This window comes from Hyla sarda, chromosome 3 (assembly GCF_029499605.1).
Source record: "Hyla sarda isolate aHylSar1 chromosome 3, aHylSar1.hap1, whole genome shotgun sequence".
Classification (NCBI taxonomy): Eukaryota; Metazoa; Chordata; class Amphibia; order Anura; family Hylidae; genus Hyla; species Hyla sarda.
In genome coordinates this window covers 98,130,091-98,146,223 of record NC_079191.1, presented here as the reverse complement: position 1 = coordinate 98,146,223, position 16,133 = coordinate 98,130,091, and the positions used below count along the sequence as shown (strand labels likewise).

Below are 16,133 nucleotides of genomic sequence, written 5' to 3'. Positions count from 1 at the left end.
TCTTAGTATTCTCTTCAACCCATAGAGTTGATGAAAAGTTAATGCTTTATATCTGCTATGAAAAGGTCTGCTTAGCATCTGGATAATAAGCTTGTACATGTGCTTTTAGGTTGTTATGATCAAACCTAAAGTCAAACATGTCAATGGTGATTAAACCGGTGCTATTCATTGGTTAGATTGTTTTTTTTACATATGACTGCCTTGGTGACACAGATGGTGGAATGACCATAGTCCAGATGTGATTGGACTGCCTAAACACTTCTAGTCAGAGATGTTACATTGCATTGCCTACTTTTTAGTGCAGTCAACATTCAGTGACATTATACATTGTCCCTGTTACACTAGAATGCCAGTGTTTCTCCACTACAATAAAATCCATCCATCGCTCCCAAACCCAAAAAACCTTAATATGCTGATATGTCACAAAGTAATTCCTAATGCCCTGAAAATTATACTGAAGAAATCCTGACCTTTATGGCCTGGAATAGGTCATGAATTTGAGAAACCCTTCACTTAAGGACCTTTTTATGTAAACGGATCATATGGCAACTAATGCAGGAGACTTGAAATACCCTTAAATGGGCACTGTCAGATACAAAAATGTTTTAGATATTGTACATTTTGGCAAAACATTAACCTTTCTAATATACTTTATAAGAAAATTGTATTTCAGTATAGGAGTGGGCTAGCACTCCTCTGTGTGCTCTCTCCTGTCTGATAGCACTCCTCTATGCTCTCTCCTGTCTTGATAGCACTCCTCTGTGCTCTCTCCTGTCTGATAGTACTCCTCTGCTCTCTCTCCTGTTTGATAGGACTCCTCTGCTCTCTCTCCTGTCTGATAGTATTCCCATGTGCTCTCTCCTGTCTGATAGTACTCCTCTCTGCTCTCTCCTGTCTGATAGCTCTCCTCTGTGCTCTCTATCTGGTAGCTCTCCTCTGTGCTCTCTCCTGTCTGATAGCACTCCTCTGCTCTCTCCTGTCTGATAGCACTCCTCTGTGCTCTCTCCTGTCTGATAGTACTCCCCTGTGCTCTCTCCTGTCAGCACTCCTCTGTGCTCTCTCCTGTCTGATAGCTCTCCTCTGTGCTCTCTCCTGTCTGATAGCTCTCCTCTGTGCTCTCTCCTGTCTGATAGGACTCTCCTGTGCTCTCTCCTGTCTGATAGGACTCTCCTGTGCTCTCTCCTGTCTGATAGGACTCTCCTGTGCGCTCTCCTGTCTGATAGGACTCCTCTGTGCTCTCTCCTGTCTGATAGGACTCCTCTGTGTGCTCCTGTCTGACAGGACTTTCCTGTGTGCTCTCCTGTCTGATAGGACTCTTCTGCTCTCTCTCCTGCCTGATAGGACTCCTCTGTGCTCTCTCCTGTCTTGATAGCACTCCTCTGTGCTCTCTCCTGTCTGATAGCACTCCTCTGTGCTCTCTCCTGTCTGATAGCACTCCTCTGTGCTCTCTGCTATCTTGATAGCACTCCTCTATGCTCTCTCCTGTCTTGATAGCACTCCTCTGGGCTCTCTCCTGTCTGATAGCACTCCTCTGTGCTCTCTCCTGTCTGAAAGGACTCTCCTGTCTTGATAGTATTCCCCTGTGCTCTCTCCTGTCTGATAGTACTCCTCTCTGCTCTCTCCTGTCTGATAGCTCTCCTCTGTGCTCTCTATCTGGTAGCTCTCCTCTGTGCTCTCTCCTGTCTTATAGGACTCTCCTGTGCTCTCTCCTGTCTGATAGGACTCTCCTGTGTGTTCTCCTGTCTGATAGGACTCTCCTGTGTGCTCTCCTGTCTGTTAGCACTCCTCTGTTCTCTCTCTGTCTAATAGTACTTCCCAGTGCTCTCTCCTGTCTGATAGTACTCCTCCTCTGTGCTCTCTCCTTTCTTATAGGACTCCTGTGCTCTCTCCTGTCTGATAGTACTCCTCTGCTCTCTCTCTCCTGTCTGATAGCACTCCTCTGTGCTCTCGCCTATCTGATAGGACTCCCCAGTGCTCTCTCCTGTCCTATCAGACAGAGGAGTGCTAGCCCACAATCACTTACTGGACTTTGTTCATGCCTGTGCTTCAGCTTGGACAAAGCCATGATTTATATAAAAAAGGAAATAAAAGTTTCTTATGAAGTATATTAGAAAGGGGAATGTTTTTCCAAGATGTACACCATATAAAAAGTTTTTGTATCTGACCGTGCCCATTTAAATGACAGGCTGGATCACCAAACAAACATATTTCAGAAACTGAGCTTCATGGAGTATGTCAGGGAATTTCTGACATACATGGAAAATAACGGGATAAGGCCATGGTCAAAAACTGGAAAGCCTATTATTTGTAGAGGACTCCATCAAAACGGATAATTTTTGCCATTGCTGATGGTGACAAATCAGAAGAATTTACTACTAAGTGAAAATAATGCATTTAATGCCAAGCAATAGTCTTTCTTTATACTTTTCTTTGTCTTAAAGGGAACTTGTCACAATGAAAATAGTTTTTAATCTATTAGCTGAGACAATATATAAGGGGAGATTTATCAAAACCTGTGTAGAGGAAGAGCCATGCAGTTGCCCATAACAATCAGATTACTGCTTTATTTTTTTTATAGGCCTCTGAACATAAAAGAAGCAATCTGATTGGTTGTTATGGGCCACATGCACCACTCTTCCTCTACACATGTTTTCACAAATCTCCCCCATTGTATTTTGTTGAGTGATTTAATATACATTTTTACTTTTAAATACCTTAGGAGTCCAGTGGGTGATCCTAATCAGTGATTGTATTTATTCTTGTACAAAATTTGCTGTTGGTCACATAGTAGAACCGCCCACTGGACTCCTAAGCACAAAATGAGCAAGAATATAATTGATTAAATGCAAGTTATACAGAATCATTCCCCACAAATCTGTTCAGCTTCTCCTGCCCCATAAAATTATACTGGCAGATCAGAATGCTTGTTTAACATGACCGGTCCCAGGTTTATAGGGGGATTGCCATCTCTTGTGCAGAGTAAGCAAACCGGTTTGTGTTTTCAGATCTTACATTTTTCTACAGTGAATATATTTAGCCAAAGTCCTTTGCTGCTAATACAAATAATGCTGGCATGTGTCTCTATTGTGCATCCAGTCTCCTAATAATTCAGCCATGGACAAATGCAATTATTCACATCATTTAGATGTCCAATAGCTTGCTTGAATATTAAAACAAAATTGTGAAAAAACAAAAAATTAATAGAAAAAAGCAATAGATAATTCCCTCACTACTTTTCTACGGTTTGACTGACAGATATTAAACAGACATACAAGAGAAATGGAAAGCACAAGTCAAATAGATGATATGCAGCTTTTATATAGTAATATTATTGATGTTCCTATAGTTGTTTGTTTATTTCTGCTAAATATTAATAAGGAAATAAAAATGTAACATCAAATGAAATATGAGAGGGTTTCAGGGTTAACACCGTGGGTCTTTTAACGGTAGCAAAAGGGTGAAAACTGCATTAAGGCTTTACTATAAGCCTTTATCTAATTTATTTCTCAGGGTGGTAAAGGCCAGGCGCCTCCTCCTTTATTACCGGGCCTAGGAGGACAGGCAAACTCTCAAGGACGTCCACCACCACTGGGCCAAGGACCCAGTCCTAACAAAGGTATTTTATTGCATGTTTCATGGTTTTTTATTGGCACTTTTTTGTTTTGTTTATTTAGTTTTTATCTTTGGTTTTTGTTGACCTATTTTGCTTTTAATTTAAGCCTTCTTTTCAGATGACATCCTGATATGAATACTGATGTACAACTGATCAGTGCTATTTTTTTAAAAGCCTCTTCACAGCCTAATTGGGAGTGAAGGCCTGCACAAACTAGATTATCACTAGATTATTTATGTAGCCATTCACTTCCATCATTGTCAGCAGCATGTCTTGTTTTACTTAGGGATATGTGCTGCCAAGCTCTTGGGTACAACCCAAACACATATACATTTGGAAAATTACCCGAACATAGTCACTAGCTGATCCATTAATGTTAATATGGCTGGTGCCCCCTCTGTGCACACATACGTTTGCAGACAATTTAACCCCGTTGATAAATGTCCATAATTATCTTAGTCAGGTTTTCTTTACTATAATTGTCGCAAAATTGTCGCAACTGCGACTACGCGATTTTTCGTGCGACATTTTGACTGGAAAGCGAGAAAAGCAAGTTTTCCAAAACTTAACTACGTAGTAATAATTTTAAAATGGACTACGGGTAGTCTGGTATTTATTAACTGCGACAGTCGCAACTGCGCAAAAAAAAGTCGCAACAGGGTTAAAAATTGACTACATTTACTCCAGCTCAAACATGGAGCAGAAAAAGCTACTACCAAAGTAAAAAAGAAAAATTGCTTACGTGAAAGAAAATTATCAACAGGCTGAAACCAGTTGATAAATAAGTCACACATAAGCAAAAAAAATAAGTAAAGAAAAAATTACTTAAAAAAGAAAACATAAGCAAACATTGATAAATGTCCCTCATTGTGAGCAAGAACGGAAGGCCAAATCATGATATGAATGCAGCCTAAGCAGTAAACAGTATAAAAAGTATCTTTTTTAAGGTGATATGTATTTTGTGGAATTTCTGGTGCAGAGCCTGCACGAAAAAATGCATTTAAAACAGCTTTTAAAAACCTTATTCCCAATTGTAGCAGAAATATGCAAGCTATGGATTTTCAGATCCACAGCATTGCTTGTGTGTTTGACATTTGCAGCTCTTATTGCAATGCACAGGAAAACCTATATATACCATTTTTAAATTTGGGAGAATAAAACCTAGGATAATACAAAACTAATGACCTGCTAAATATATTATTTAGTATATTTTTGTCATATAAAATTGTGCAACATTTGGTGTATAATATAACTATGAGAATGCCACTCCCTATTTTAGACCATATTTTGTGTGACAGATTTTCAGTCCACCATACAATATGCATCGTGGGAGTGTTTTGTAAGAAGACCACCCAAATCTGGTGATCTTCTCAAAGACATTTTACTGTACATTTTGGCATAGTCATCACTTTTATTCTAAAAATGTTATACATTCCTGGGTCACAGAATTTTTATTCTATTCTTTACTTTTAGGTGACATGCGTGGTCCTTCAAATCATCAGCCTGAACGGAGACGTGAGCCAAGTCCGTTCAGGGGCGGACCAGACTGGATAGACTCAAGAGACAATAGAGGAGCACCTGACAGAAGGGGTCCACACTCAGAGACCCATGAGCGCACAGATGATTACCATCCAGATGATCGTTATGGACCAAGAGGGCGAGACTTTGATGGGCGAGGTGGCGGCCCCCCTTTGCAAGATGAAAAGTGGAGACGTGGTGGTTCAGGCCCACAGTTTCCCTCAAATCATAGAGAATTCCCTGATCGAGAAGGAAGGGATTCAAGCAGATGGGAGGGAAGGAGACATTCTGATGATCAGTATGGCAGGGACTCTGAAGATATAAGGTTACGGGGTCAAAGAGAGGATAGGTCAGTTGCATATTGTTAAACATTATATTGATTGTCATTTGGTGGCTTCTCATTGTACCACTTAAACAGTCTGAACCCACCTTGATATGGGCTCTGCATGGTTTGAAAATTGTACCTCACAGATACTTTTCTATTCCAGAACAAGCAGAATGTTTTTATATTTGTTGCAGATAAGACGGTCATGCTAACAAAAAAGGAGTCTCTTTTTTTTTTTTTTTTTTTTTGTGCAATCTTGATCTGACCTTTAGTGCAATCTTGGGACCCCCCACGTTCTCCTGCACGGAACCCCAGCGGTCCCCAGAAAGGGGGCGTGCAGACCCACACAGGAAGTGGCGGTCAACACGCCCCCTCCATTTAGTTCTTTGGGATACGTGGAGGGGTGTGTCAGCCAACACTTTGTGCAGGGATCTGCACACCCCCTTCCTGGGGACTGCCTGAGTGCTTTGCAGGAGAACATGGGGGTCCCAGTGGTTGAACTCCCCTGCAATCTAAAGGAGTACTCCTTTAAAATGTCCTCTTCTGACCCCTAAACCTATTTTTCCATATACAGGGCTGTAAGGGGGTGTATATATATATATTAGTATGACTAAGGCCGCAGATTGTGGCTGAAACGCGTCACCTACCTGTCATCATGTTGTGTTACTGCTGAATAAATAATTTCGCATTGCTTGGAACCTGCGCTGGACATCTCTTCATTTTTTCATATATATATATATATATATTTTTTTTTTTCTTATTGGCACCATTTTTGTTTTGATGCTACTTTTTGTTCACTCTTAAATTTTTTTTCTGTTATATGAAGTGATCAAAAATCAGCAATTATGAACTTGTCATTTTTTTCTTTTTTATATTTACGTCATTGACCGTCTAGTTTCATTAACATTATATTTTCATTAAGACATTTATGCACGTAGCGTTACCAAATAAGTTTGTTTCTTTTTGATTACTTTATTTGAAAAATGGGGAAATAGGGGTGATTTAAACTTTTAAAAAACATTTTCAAACAGTGTGTCTCCAGTTGCAAAACTACAACTCCCAGGATGCCCAGACAGCCAAAAGCTGTAGGGCATGCTGGGAGTGGTAGTTTTGCAACAACTGGAGACACACACACACATGTAATATTTTGCTTGCAGACACTGATCAGTGCTGTGCCATCGGAGCCTATTGCATATAATTGATCAGTGTTATTTGGAGCTCCATTACTGCAGGCTGCTGAGGCTGCCTGCATTATTGGAGCGCTGATGGGGCGAGAAAAAGGAAATTAGGCAACCTCCGCCCATCTTCTCAGCTGATTGGGACTCTGTGGATTTTGCCACGGTTGTCCCGATCAGCTCCACTGAGCTACCAGCACTTGTTTTCAGCGTTTTAGAAGCCACAATCAACTTTGATCACAGCGTCTAAAGGGTTAATGCCGGACATATTGGCAAGTCTGAGCTCTCCTCATAGACCTGCTGCACCGTATACATGCGGCAGCCAGTCGTGGAAGGGTTAAGTCCCCTCCTCCCAGCGCTAAGCACTCCTGGGAGGAGAAACAGTGAGATACAGGCTGGAGGGGCTGGCCGCAGCCCAGCCCCTCCAGCCAGCATCTCAGTGTATCTCCTAATAATCGCACTTTTTATTTTTATTTTTTTGAAAGGGTGAAATCGCTATATTGCAATTCTCAAATTCACAAATTGTGATTCGATGGCTATATAACGTGCAGCCCTAGTTGAAAACATATATATGTGTGTGTGTGTGTGTGTGTTTTGTTTGGTATGCATTGATCGGCCCACTTCATCAGATTTTGCTTTATTGCACAATATTACTCTTACATTTTCAGTTTCCGTCGGAGTGGTGGTCCTCCAAGACATGAGGGTCGTGGTTCTCGTGGAAGAGAAGGTTTCTCTAGCTCTGAAGACTTTGGTCCCAGTGATGGCTTTGACAAAGATGAATCAGGTAGAGGACGCGATAGTTCCAGGGGACGTGGTCGTGGTCCTCAAAGAGGTGAGATGTAAAAGTCACCAGTAAACTGATATCTTCAAATTTCTTCTAGTTATGTTTACTGATAAGTGCTTAGCTTAGTTTTAGTATACTTTTTAAGACATTATTCAGATCCAATTTTTTTTCAGAGAATGTTAGTTTTTCAGATACACACCTTTGCAAAATGAATCCCTTTATTTGAGTTATTCAGTCTATTGTCAGGATATATGGCCTATGCTGAGAATAGATCATCAGTTATAGATCATGAAGGTCCAAATGTAAAATGTACCCATGTTGTTCTGGATTCTATAACCTTGTGAAACAAATTTGTAATTTAGCTGTCGTCTAGTGGAGATTGTATCAGTCAATAAGACTCCTGCCATTGTTCAGAATCCAGTCCCCTGACCCAGCCTTAGGCTTGGATTCCACTTGGCAGTCTTTTTGGAAAACTGACTATGCAGGTTTTGAGTTTTTAAATAAACTATATGAAGGAAATTTATCAAGCTCCATAGTAGATTTTTTAATGCGTAGAAAAGTTGCACTTACTTGTGCACTTGCGATTTTTCTATACATGCTGCGACTTTTTGATTTTTGCTTATTCCAAAGCACATTTCTGAAATCTGCTCACGTAGTATTTAAAAAAATTTTTTTTTTACTTTTGCAGTGCTCGGAACCCCGCTAGATAGTTGCTATTTATGAAGAAAAAAAGTTGCATCTCCATTTAAAAGTCGCATACGTATTCCAGGTCCAACCTGGCTTACAGAAAGTGCATACGTCCGCAGAAATGGACATTAACACCCACTTTAACAACTGTTCTTGTTCTGCATCACGAAACAAAGCTACTACATTAATGTTAATTATAGAAAAAAATAATGATATAACTATATTAAATTTAAGATTGAAAATACACACTGCACACCTTGTTGATTTTAGGACACGTACATGCTGGAGTACTCACTCAATTCTTTTATTAATGTTGTGTTAAAATAGAATAAGGCACAAAATAATTGTGTAAGAATTTTTACAGACTACGTAAATAACCCATATGTGGCACAAAATTTTTTCCTTAAAACAAAAAAACAAAAAAAAACCATCCGTAGTAATTAGAGATGAGCGAACTTACAGTAAATTCGATTCGTCACGAACTTCTCGGCTCGGCAGTTGATGACTTATCCTGCATAAATTAGTTCAGCTTTCAGATGCTCCCGTGGGCTGGAAAAGGTGGATACAGTCCTAGAAAAGAGTCTCCTAGGATTGTATCCACGTTTTCCAGCCCACGGGAGCACCTGAAAGCTGAACTAATTAATGCAGGATAAGTCATCAACTGCCGAGCCGAGAAGTTCGTGACGAATCGAATTTACTGTAAGTTCGCTCATCTCTAGTAGTAATACAGCTTCATGTACATTTTGGGGTGGGTAATGTACCGAGCCTTTTTTTTTAATGTTAATTGTGGCTTCACTATTGTTTATGTGCCTGTTGGTGCTGCGCTGTTTTCCTTCCAGACGTAAACTTTTGTAAGCAGGTTTCCCGGGTTTTGCTTACGTGTAATTTAATTATCAAGGTCGTGCGACTATTTGATAAATAGGTCACATGTAAGCAAAAGTAAGTAAAAAAAAAATTGTCATATAAAACCCATACGTTTGAAAAGAATGACAAATCTCTTTCCAAATGTACATAGGGAACAGATTAAAAAGTAGTAGGACCGGTTGCAAAGGTGGACAAAGCTGAAATTGCAGGTGGTTCTCCCCAAAACCATTTTGAAGTTTAATTCCTTCTACCCCTTTTTTTTTTTTATAAGTTTGTTAAAAAAATATATATATATTGAACTGTTAGCTGAAAATTAGCTTTAAGAGCAAAATGGACTTTCTTTGGTCAGGTCTCCAGAATGTTCTATCCCATCCTGTATGTGTAGTACTGTGATCTCATGAAAGTTTACATGCAGTATGTAAGCCATGATTGTCAGCGCTAGGGATGAAATGCAACGGGATTATTAGTGGTGGTAGTAGAAATGTATTTTAGTAACATTATAGCTGTTTCTAAAAGCAGCTCCTGATGTTTTTTTCCAAACAGAAGCAAGAAAAGGACTTCTCCCTACTCCAGATCAGTTTTCTAGTTCAGATCGTGGTCCTAATCACCAGTCCCGGGATCCAGGCAGAGATGCAGGTAAATCTGAGCCTCATCACAACTGGCACATTCTGTTCTGTAGAGATCATGTCTCAGCAGTAATCTCAACATCATGGCTGCAGATCCACACATTTATACATTGTCAATTTGCTGAGAAGCAGAAGAACAAATACTAACATGTGGTTGTTAGAGAACACTTGACAGCAGCTTTTTTTTACATAAGTCCCTAACCTTAAAGGAGTAGCCCTATGTGGCAACCACCACAACACCAGCACCCCGAGGGGGGAGAAACCCAGCAGTCTGGCAATTCCACTGCTGCCTGATTTCCCCCTGGCTTTGGCTCCACCACCCGCTTCAGACACAGTACTGCAGTTGTACAGCACTACAACCAAGTGAATACCGTATTTTTCGCCCTATAGGACGCACCGGCATATAAGACGCACCCAATTTTAAAGGTGCAAAATTTTAGAAAAAAAAGATTCTGAACCCAACAGTGATCTTCAACCTGCGGACCTCCAGATGTTGCAAAACTACAACTCCCAGCATGCCCGGACAGCCGCAGGTTGAAGACCACTGATATAGGAGGTAATACTCACGTGTCCCCGCTGCTCCGGACCAGTCACCGCTGCCCTGGATGTCGTTCCATCGCTGTCGCCGCATCCCCGACACTCCGGACGTCTTCTTCCCCGGGATCCACGCTCTCCGTCACCGTCATCACGTCGCTACGCACGCCGCTCCTATTGGATGACGGGAGGGCATGCACGAAGACGTGATGGCGTCGAAGGAGAGCGCCGGCCATGCAGGGGATCCCGGCACGGAGCAGACACCGAGGAGGCAGGTAAGGTCCCTCCCGGTGTCCTGTAAGCTGTTCAGGATGCTGCAATTTCACTGCAGCGGTCCCGAACAGCCCGACTGAGCAGCCGGGTTAGTGTCACTTTCGCTTCAGACGCGGCGGTCAGCTTTGATCGCTGTGTTTGAAGGGTTATTACAGGGCAAACTCATATGCAATACCTGAGGACAGAAGAAAGCTGTTCAGTTTTTCTAATCTCTGATAACCCCGTCAGAAAATAAGTACAGACCAGTCACAAATGTTTGTCAGTATCTGAATTTGGTTAAAAAGAAAAAAAATCCCTTTTGAGACTTCTGTACATAAAACTGCCATTATTATAACTGAGCATATTGCAGGTTTGTATGTGAACCGGGTATACACTTACAATTTAGTACTTACCATAATCTATTTTTATTAAATCTCAGTACATATTTTGCATGAATGCTTTTTATCACTTACATTAAGGGACATACAATTAATTACATATTTTTATGTATCTGTTCAGGTCCGGATCACTTCCAAGGCAGTCCTCATCGGGACATTCCAACTCCTGATGGTCACTCTCCAGCCAGCAGGGAACGCTCTTCTTCTTTGCAGGGAATGGATATGGCTTCCTTACCACCCCGCAAGAGACCCTGGCATGATGGCCCTGGAACCCCCGATATGGATCCAAGTCTATCAGATGATTCAAGTAAAGGTAAATATTTTACGCTTTTACTTGCTGAGAATAATTAGAAATTAAGAGTTGATGATGGTGCTGATAAGTTTAAGGTAAAAACACATGCACTGTAGTACACCCTACACAAGTGAAATAAAAATAAATCCCCTCAAGATTAGAATGTGTTAATGTTTAGTATGGGGTCTTGGACCTAAAATAATTCTTTGTCCCAGAACACAAGCTTGATACCTATAGCCTGTGAACTCCATGTTAGGTCACATTCAGAGGGGTGTATTTTACCAATGTGTAACTATATCCCAGGTACATCTGTATTCTGTCAGGTCTACTGGACTTATTTGACAAAAACTTAGTTGTGAATTGCGCTGTAAGTATAGCTCAGTAAAACATGGAGGTTTTACTGTTAGACCCAGGAAAGAGGCATTTTAACACTGATACACTACACCCATCTGAATGGGGCGTTATGGGGCTCCACCCTGCTATTTGACAGTTTAAAGTAGTTATTTCAAGATTAAAAGCTACTCTCTGTCCACAGTATAGTGCAGTGTTTCCCAACCAGGGTGCCTCCAGCTGTCGCAAAACTAAAACTCCCAGCATGCCCGGACAGCCTTTGACTGTCCGAGCATGCTGGAAGTTGTAGTTTAGCAACAGCTGGAGGCACCTTGGTTGGGAAACATTGGTATAGTGTATAACTAAATGATCGCAGGTTTTCCGACCACTAAGGCCCTAAATATCACAAGAAAGGAGGTTAATTTCCCCCCAAGTGCACACACGTCTAGTGACTGCTCTATTTACGGTCTTTGGAATATTCAAACGTTGTTGAGTTTAGTGTACAGCAATGTTTGGTTCCTCAAAGAATGATTGAAGTGGTAGTCGGCATGTATGCTGCCGTTCTGTTTACTTGGGGAAACATTTGACATCCATTCTCATGATCAGTGCGGGGTCCCAATCAGACCACCACCGCTCAGCTAGTCTTCTACCATGCTGTGGATAGGGGGATCACTTTTATTATTGGACTAACCCATTTATCAATGTCATGGGGATATTTTGAGGATATAAATGAGCGTATGCTTCCTGCTTTTGTTATAACTTTTTTTTCCCTTTTGTAATTCTTTCAGGGCCACCATCTAGGTCACAGAGACTAAGCCGTTCTAGCTCTCAAGAACAAGATGAAGGCATGTCAAGGGGTAATCGAGGAAGCTGGGGCAGAGGGGGGTCTGGATCAAGCAGCAATATGAACTCTCAGTGGAGAGGGGGTCCTCGGGGTAGTGGAAGTAGCAGCGGAGGAGGAAGGAATCGATAAGGTCACCGGACAAATATCTTGTTCCCAAGTCCATATTGGACCAACATAAACTGAACTTTTTAGTGGCTAAAAACAGCATCAATACTGAAGAGATCCCTGTTTAAAATTCTATACACATTTACAAGAACTGGAACACTGGAAGCAATGTCATGGACTTCGGATCCAACCATATTTGTTTTCTTTCTGTTAAAGGGGTACTCCGGCCCTAATACATCTTATCCCCTATCGTGATGTCACGATACTCCGGCCCCGTGGTCGTCACGCTGCACGCGCGAAGCCTCCAGCGCTGTGGAGAGCTCGCGAAGGTGGGTGCTGAATGACAGATTGCGGTGGGACCCCCGCGATCAGACATCTTATCCCCTATCCTTTGAATAGGGGATAAGATGTATTAGGGCCGGAGTACCCCTTTAAGGTTTTTCACATGGTGTTCAGTCCACACAACCAATACTTTTTTTTTCCACAGAGACAATTGTTATAAACAGCAAATCCTTGTGTACAGTTTGTTGGCAATTGAGTTGTTAAAATTTTTTTGTATGAAATACTGAATGTAATATGTTTAAGGGAGAAAAAAAAAAGTGCGGCTTCGAACAGTTATTTTATGCTGTGGGTATGAAAGCTTCCATGTTTGAATATTTGTAATACTGTGTTTTTACATCCAAATATCAATATTCAGATCAAGACTGGTTCTAGGCAGGACAAGGCACATAACTAGATTTCTTAAATGGTCCCAGTCATTTAAAAAAAAAAACAATTCCTCTATTTGTTAGCCAATGTGACATTATTTAACATAATTGTAAATAATTTAATTTACCAAAAATGATTCCTTACCCCAGAAAACAGCTCTAAAGTATTGGCCAGTAGGTATCTCTCTTCTCTGTTGTCCTCTATCTCTAGTATCCGCTAGATCTGGACAAATTATAGGTTGTTGGAATGGGGTTTAGTGTGTACTATGTGCAGGAGATGGGGAGAGTGACTCTGCCCATACAGTATGCCTCCTCAATATTATCGACACTGTTCCTCAAAGGTAAATTAAAGATTCTTTCTTATCTTTGACCACTTATAAAGTACTAGCATAGCAACTGTCACTTGTGTGCTTTATGTCCACACTGTAAAGTTGCCCTAGTTGCTTTAGCGTCTTAATAGCAACAGTAGTATCTCAATGCTAAGTGTTACCTTTTCCTTGTTGTGATCCTGCTGCTGTTTATTTCCTTATTCCTCGCATAGAGGAAGATTTATCAAAACCTGAGCTGAGGAAATGTGGAGCAGTTGCCCATCGCAACCACTCAGATTCCGTTTTATTTTTTTATTTTTTTATTTTTTTTTAGTGGCCTTTTAAAAAAAATAAATAAAAGAAGAAATTTGATGGTTTACTATAGGCATCTAGTCAACTTTTAATTCGCGCTAGTTTTGATAAATCTCCCCCATTGTGTATTACAAAACCAATCAATCTGTACTATACAGCACTAATCAGTCCATTGCACTTTCTTCAGCACTAGGTTATGGAAAAGAGGGGCATGTGTGTTTATTGGCCAAAGTAGTAAGGGAAAGGAAGGCCATGTATGTGTGCTACTGGAAAATATCTCAGCTTTGGTCTCTCCCCCAGAACTGTAGAGAATGAGAAATAGCTGTGCACCATGTATGTATATGTATATATATATATATATCTCTTTGAAACAACAGGTACGCTTTAAAGAATCAACCATAGACATATATGATCAAAGCAAACAGAAGATAAATCTACTTCCAATGTCAAGACTGACTTCTTGAGGATTCTTTGCTTTCCCCTGATAGGAGAGTCTTAGGATCTGATACCAGGGTATATTTGCAGCCTGAAATATACTGCCATAATATGGAAAAAGCTTAAGGCTATGGAGGAGATTTATCAAAACCTGTGCAGAGGAAAAATAGTGCAGTTACCCATAACAACCAATATGAATGCTTCTATTATTTTTCAGAGGCCTTTTAAAAAATGAAAGAAACGATCTGGTTGCAATGGGCAACTGTTCCACTCTCACTCTATACAGGTTTTGATAAATGTTCCTACTCATTTTTCCTTATGTAGTTTCTGCTATTTATTTTTTTTACATAAGGCTATATTCTGACAGGTTTTTTTTTTGTTTTTGTTTTTTTTTGTAGCCTTTTTGGTTTTGGTCTGTTTTTATTTCTATTTCCAAAAGTGTTCCAAATACAGTGTGAGAACATAGCTCTGTTCTGCTATTGTTGCATAAGACTAATTTCTTCCAAAAAACTGCGCCACACGTTCTCAGGTTGTGTGTGATATTACAATTTGGATCCATTTACTTTAATGGGACTGAGCTGCAACAACCATAGTCAACCTGCAGACAAATGTGGTGCATTTTTTGTTTTTTAAATCAGCTGTTTTTTTTTAAAGTTGGATAACGCCTTTAACATCATTGAAGGGAATCTGTCTGCTGTATTTGCTGCAAAGAGCTGCAGACATCTTCCCAGATGGAAATTTAACTTATTTCTTAGCCAAGTGTCAGGGAGTTGGGGGCGGGGGTTCAGCAGCAAAAGTGCCACGGCTTGGCATGCCTTCTCATCTCCCAGCCCCTCTATGATTGGCATACAAAGCCCTGTACGTCAGTCAGGGAGGGTACGAGATGTGGGTATATGATTACAATGACACTTTATGTGTATAGTTTATGTTTTACTATTTAACGTAAAAAAAAATTTAAAAAACGGCGGACAAGGGTGCTACCTGATTGCTATCTGGGGTAGTTGGGATGTTACCTGTAATAACACAGCTGGCACCTGTTTTGTATGGAGTCCTAAGCCCACTTTATACAGCCTTTCTGACATTATTACATTAAAAGAAGAAAAAAAAGTCAGAAAGGGATTAAAGAGGACATGTCTGTGGCTAATGTGTTTTTAAAGTAAATATTTGTATTACCGGTTGGCAATGAGTGTCTAGACCAGTGGTTCTTAACCTTGTTGGAGGTACTGAACCCCACCAATTTAATTGGAAAAATAAAATATGATTTTTTCAAATTCAAAACATAGGTGCAGAAAATGAACAAAACCATTAAGAAAAAAGCCATGAAAACATGGTTTTCACACAAAAAACATAATGAATATTTACTGTAAATCAGTGTGACTTCTGCTGTTGTTTTTCAGAGACCAGTTCAGAAATGCGCGGCTTTACCTTGGTAAGTGCCACTCTCATGTCATTTTTGCAACAATGGCAGCGTTCCCCCACATTACGCAGGCAGTGCTCCCCCACATTACGCAGGCAGTGTTTCCACATTACGCAGGCAGTGGTCTTCAGCCTGCGGACCTCCAAATGTTGCAAAACTTCAACTCCGGGCATGCTTGGAGTTGTAGTTTTGCAACATCTGGAGGTCCACAGGCTGAAGACCACTGATGTAGGCAGTGTTCCCCCACCGACATACAGCCTCCAGCCATATACAGTGTATGGCTGGAGGCTGTATGCCTGTGTACTGCCCACTTCAGTGCTCCGACCACTGCTCCGGCTATAGCAGTAGGTCTCGGGACCGGTGGTCGGAGCACCGAAGATGAGGTGCCACTGGTCACTTACCAAGCTGACCAGCGCGCGTCTTCCTCCTCTATCCTCCGGTCCTCGGCGCCTTTGTTTCCATGGGTGCACGCACGGGACATCAGTGAAGTCCCAGCGTGTGCTATGTCGCGGTGGCCCTGCATTTTTAAAAGTAACGCAGGACCGCAGGGAGTTAATAGTGATGGGGGAAATTGCCCTGTCACTACAGGACGGGCAAACACTGGCTC

General features: G+C 41.0%; 1 protein-coding gene across 4 annotated transcripts in view; it reads left to right on the top strand.

Moving 5' to 3' along the window:
* Positions 1-15,278, top strand: part of WDR33 (WD repeat domain 33) — a 104,719-nt gene extending 89,441 nt beyond the window's left edge. For 3 of the 4 annotated variants that reach the window (XM_056564750.1, XM_056564747.1, XM_056564749.1), the window contains exons 17-22: positions 3,511-3,616; positions 5,087-5,480; positions 7,300-7,463; positions 9,510-9,602; positions 10,898-11,089; positions 12,187-15,278. In XM_056564750.1, coding sequence (XP_056420725.1) covers positions 3,511-3,616; positions 5,087-5,480; positions 7,300-7,463; positions 9,510-9,602; positions 10,898-11,089; positions 12,187-12,371 — 1,134 coding nt within the window. In that variant the 3' untranslated portion in view covers positions 12,372-15,278. The remainder of the gene's footprint in view (positions 1-3,510; positions 3,617-5,086; positions 5,481-7,299; positions 7,464-9,509; positions 9,603-10,897; positions 11,090-12,186) is intronic. The other variant, XM_056564746.1, reaches the window with a different exon arrangement.
* The last annotated feature ends 855 nt before the right edge of the window (positions 15,279-16,133 follow it).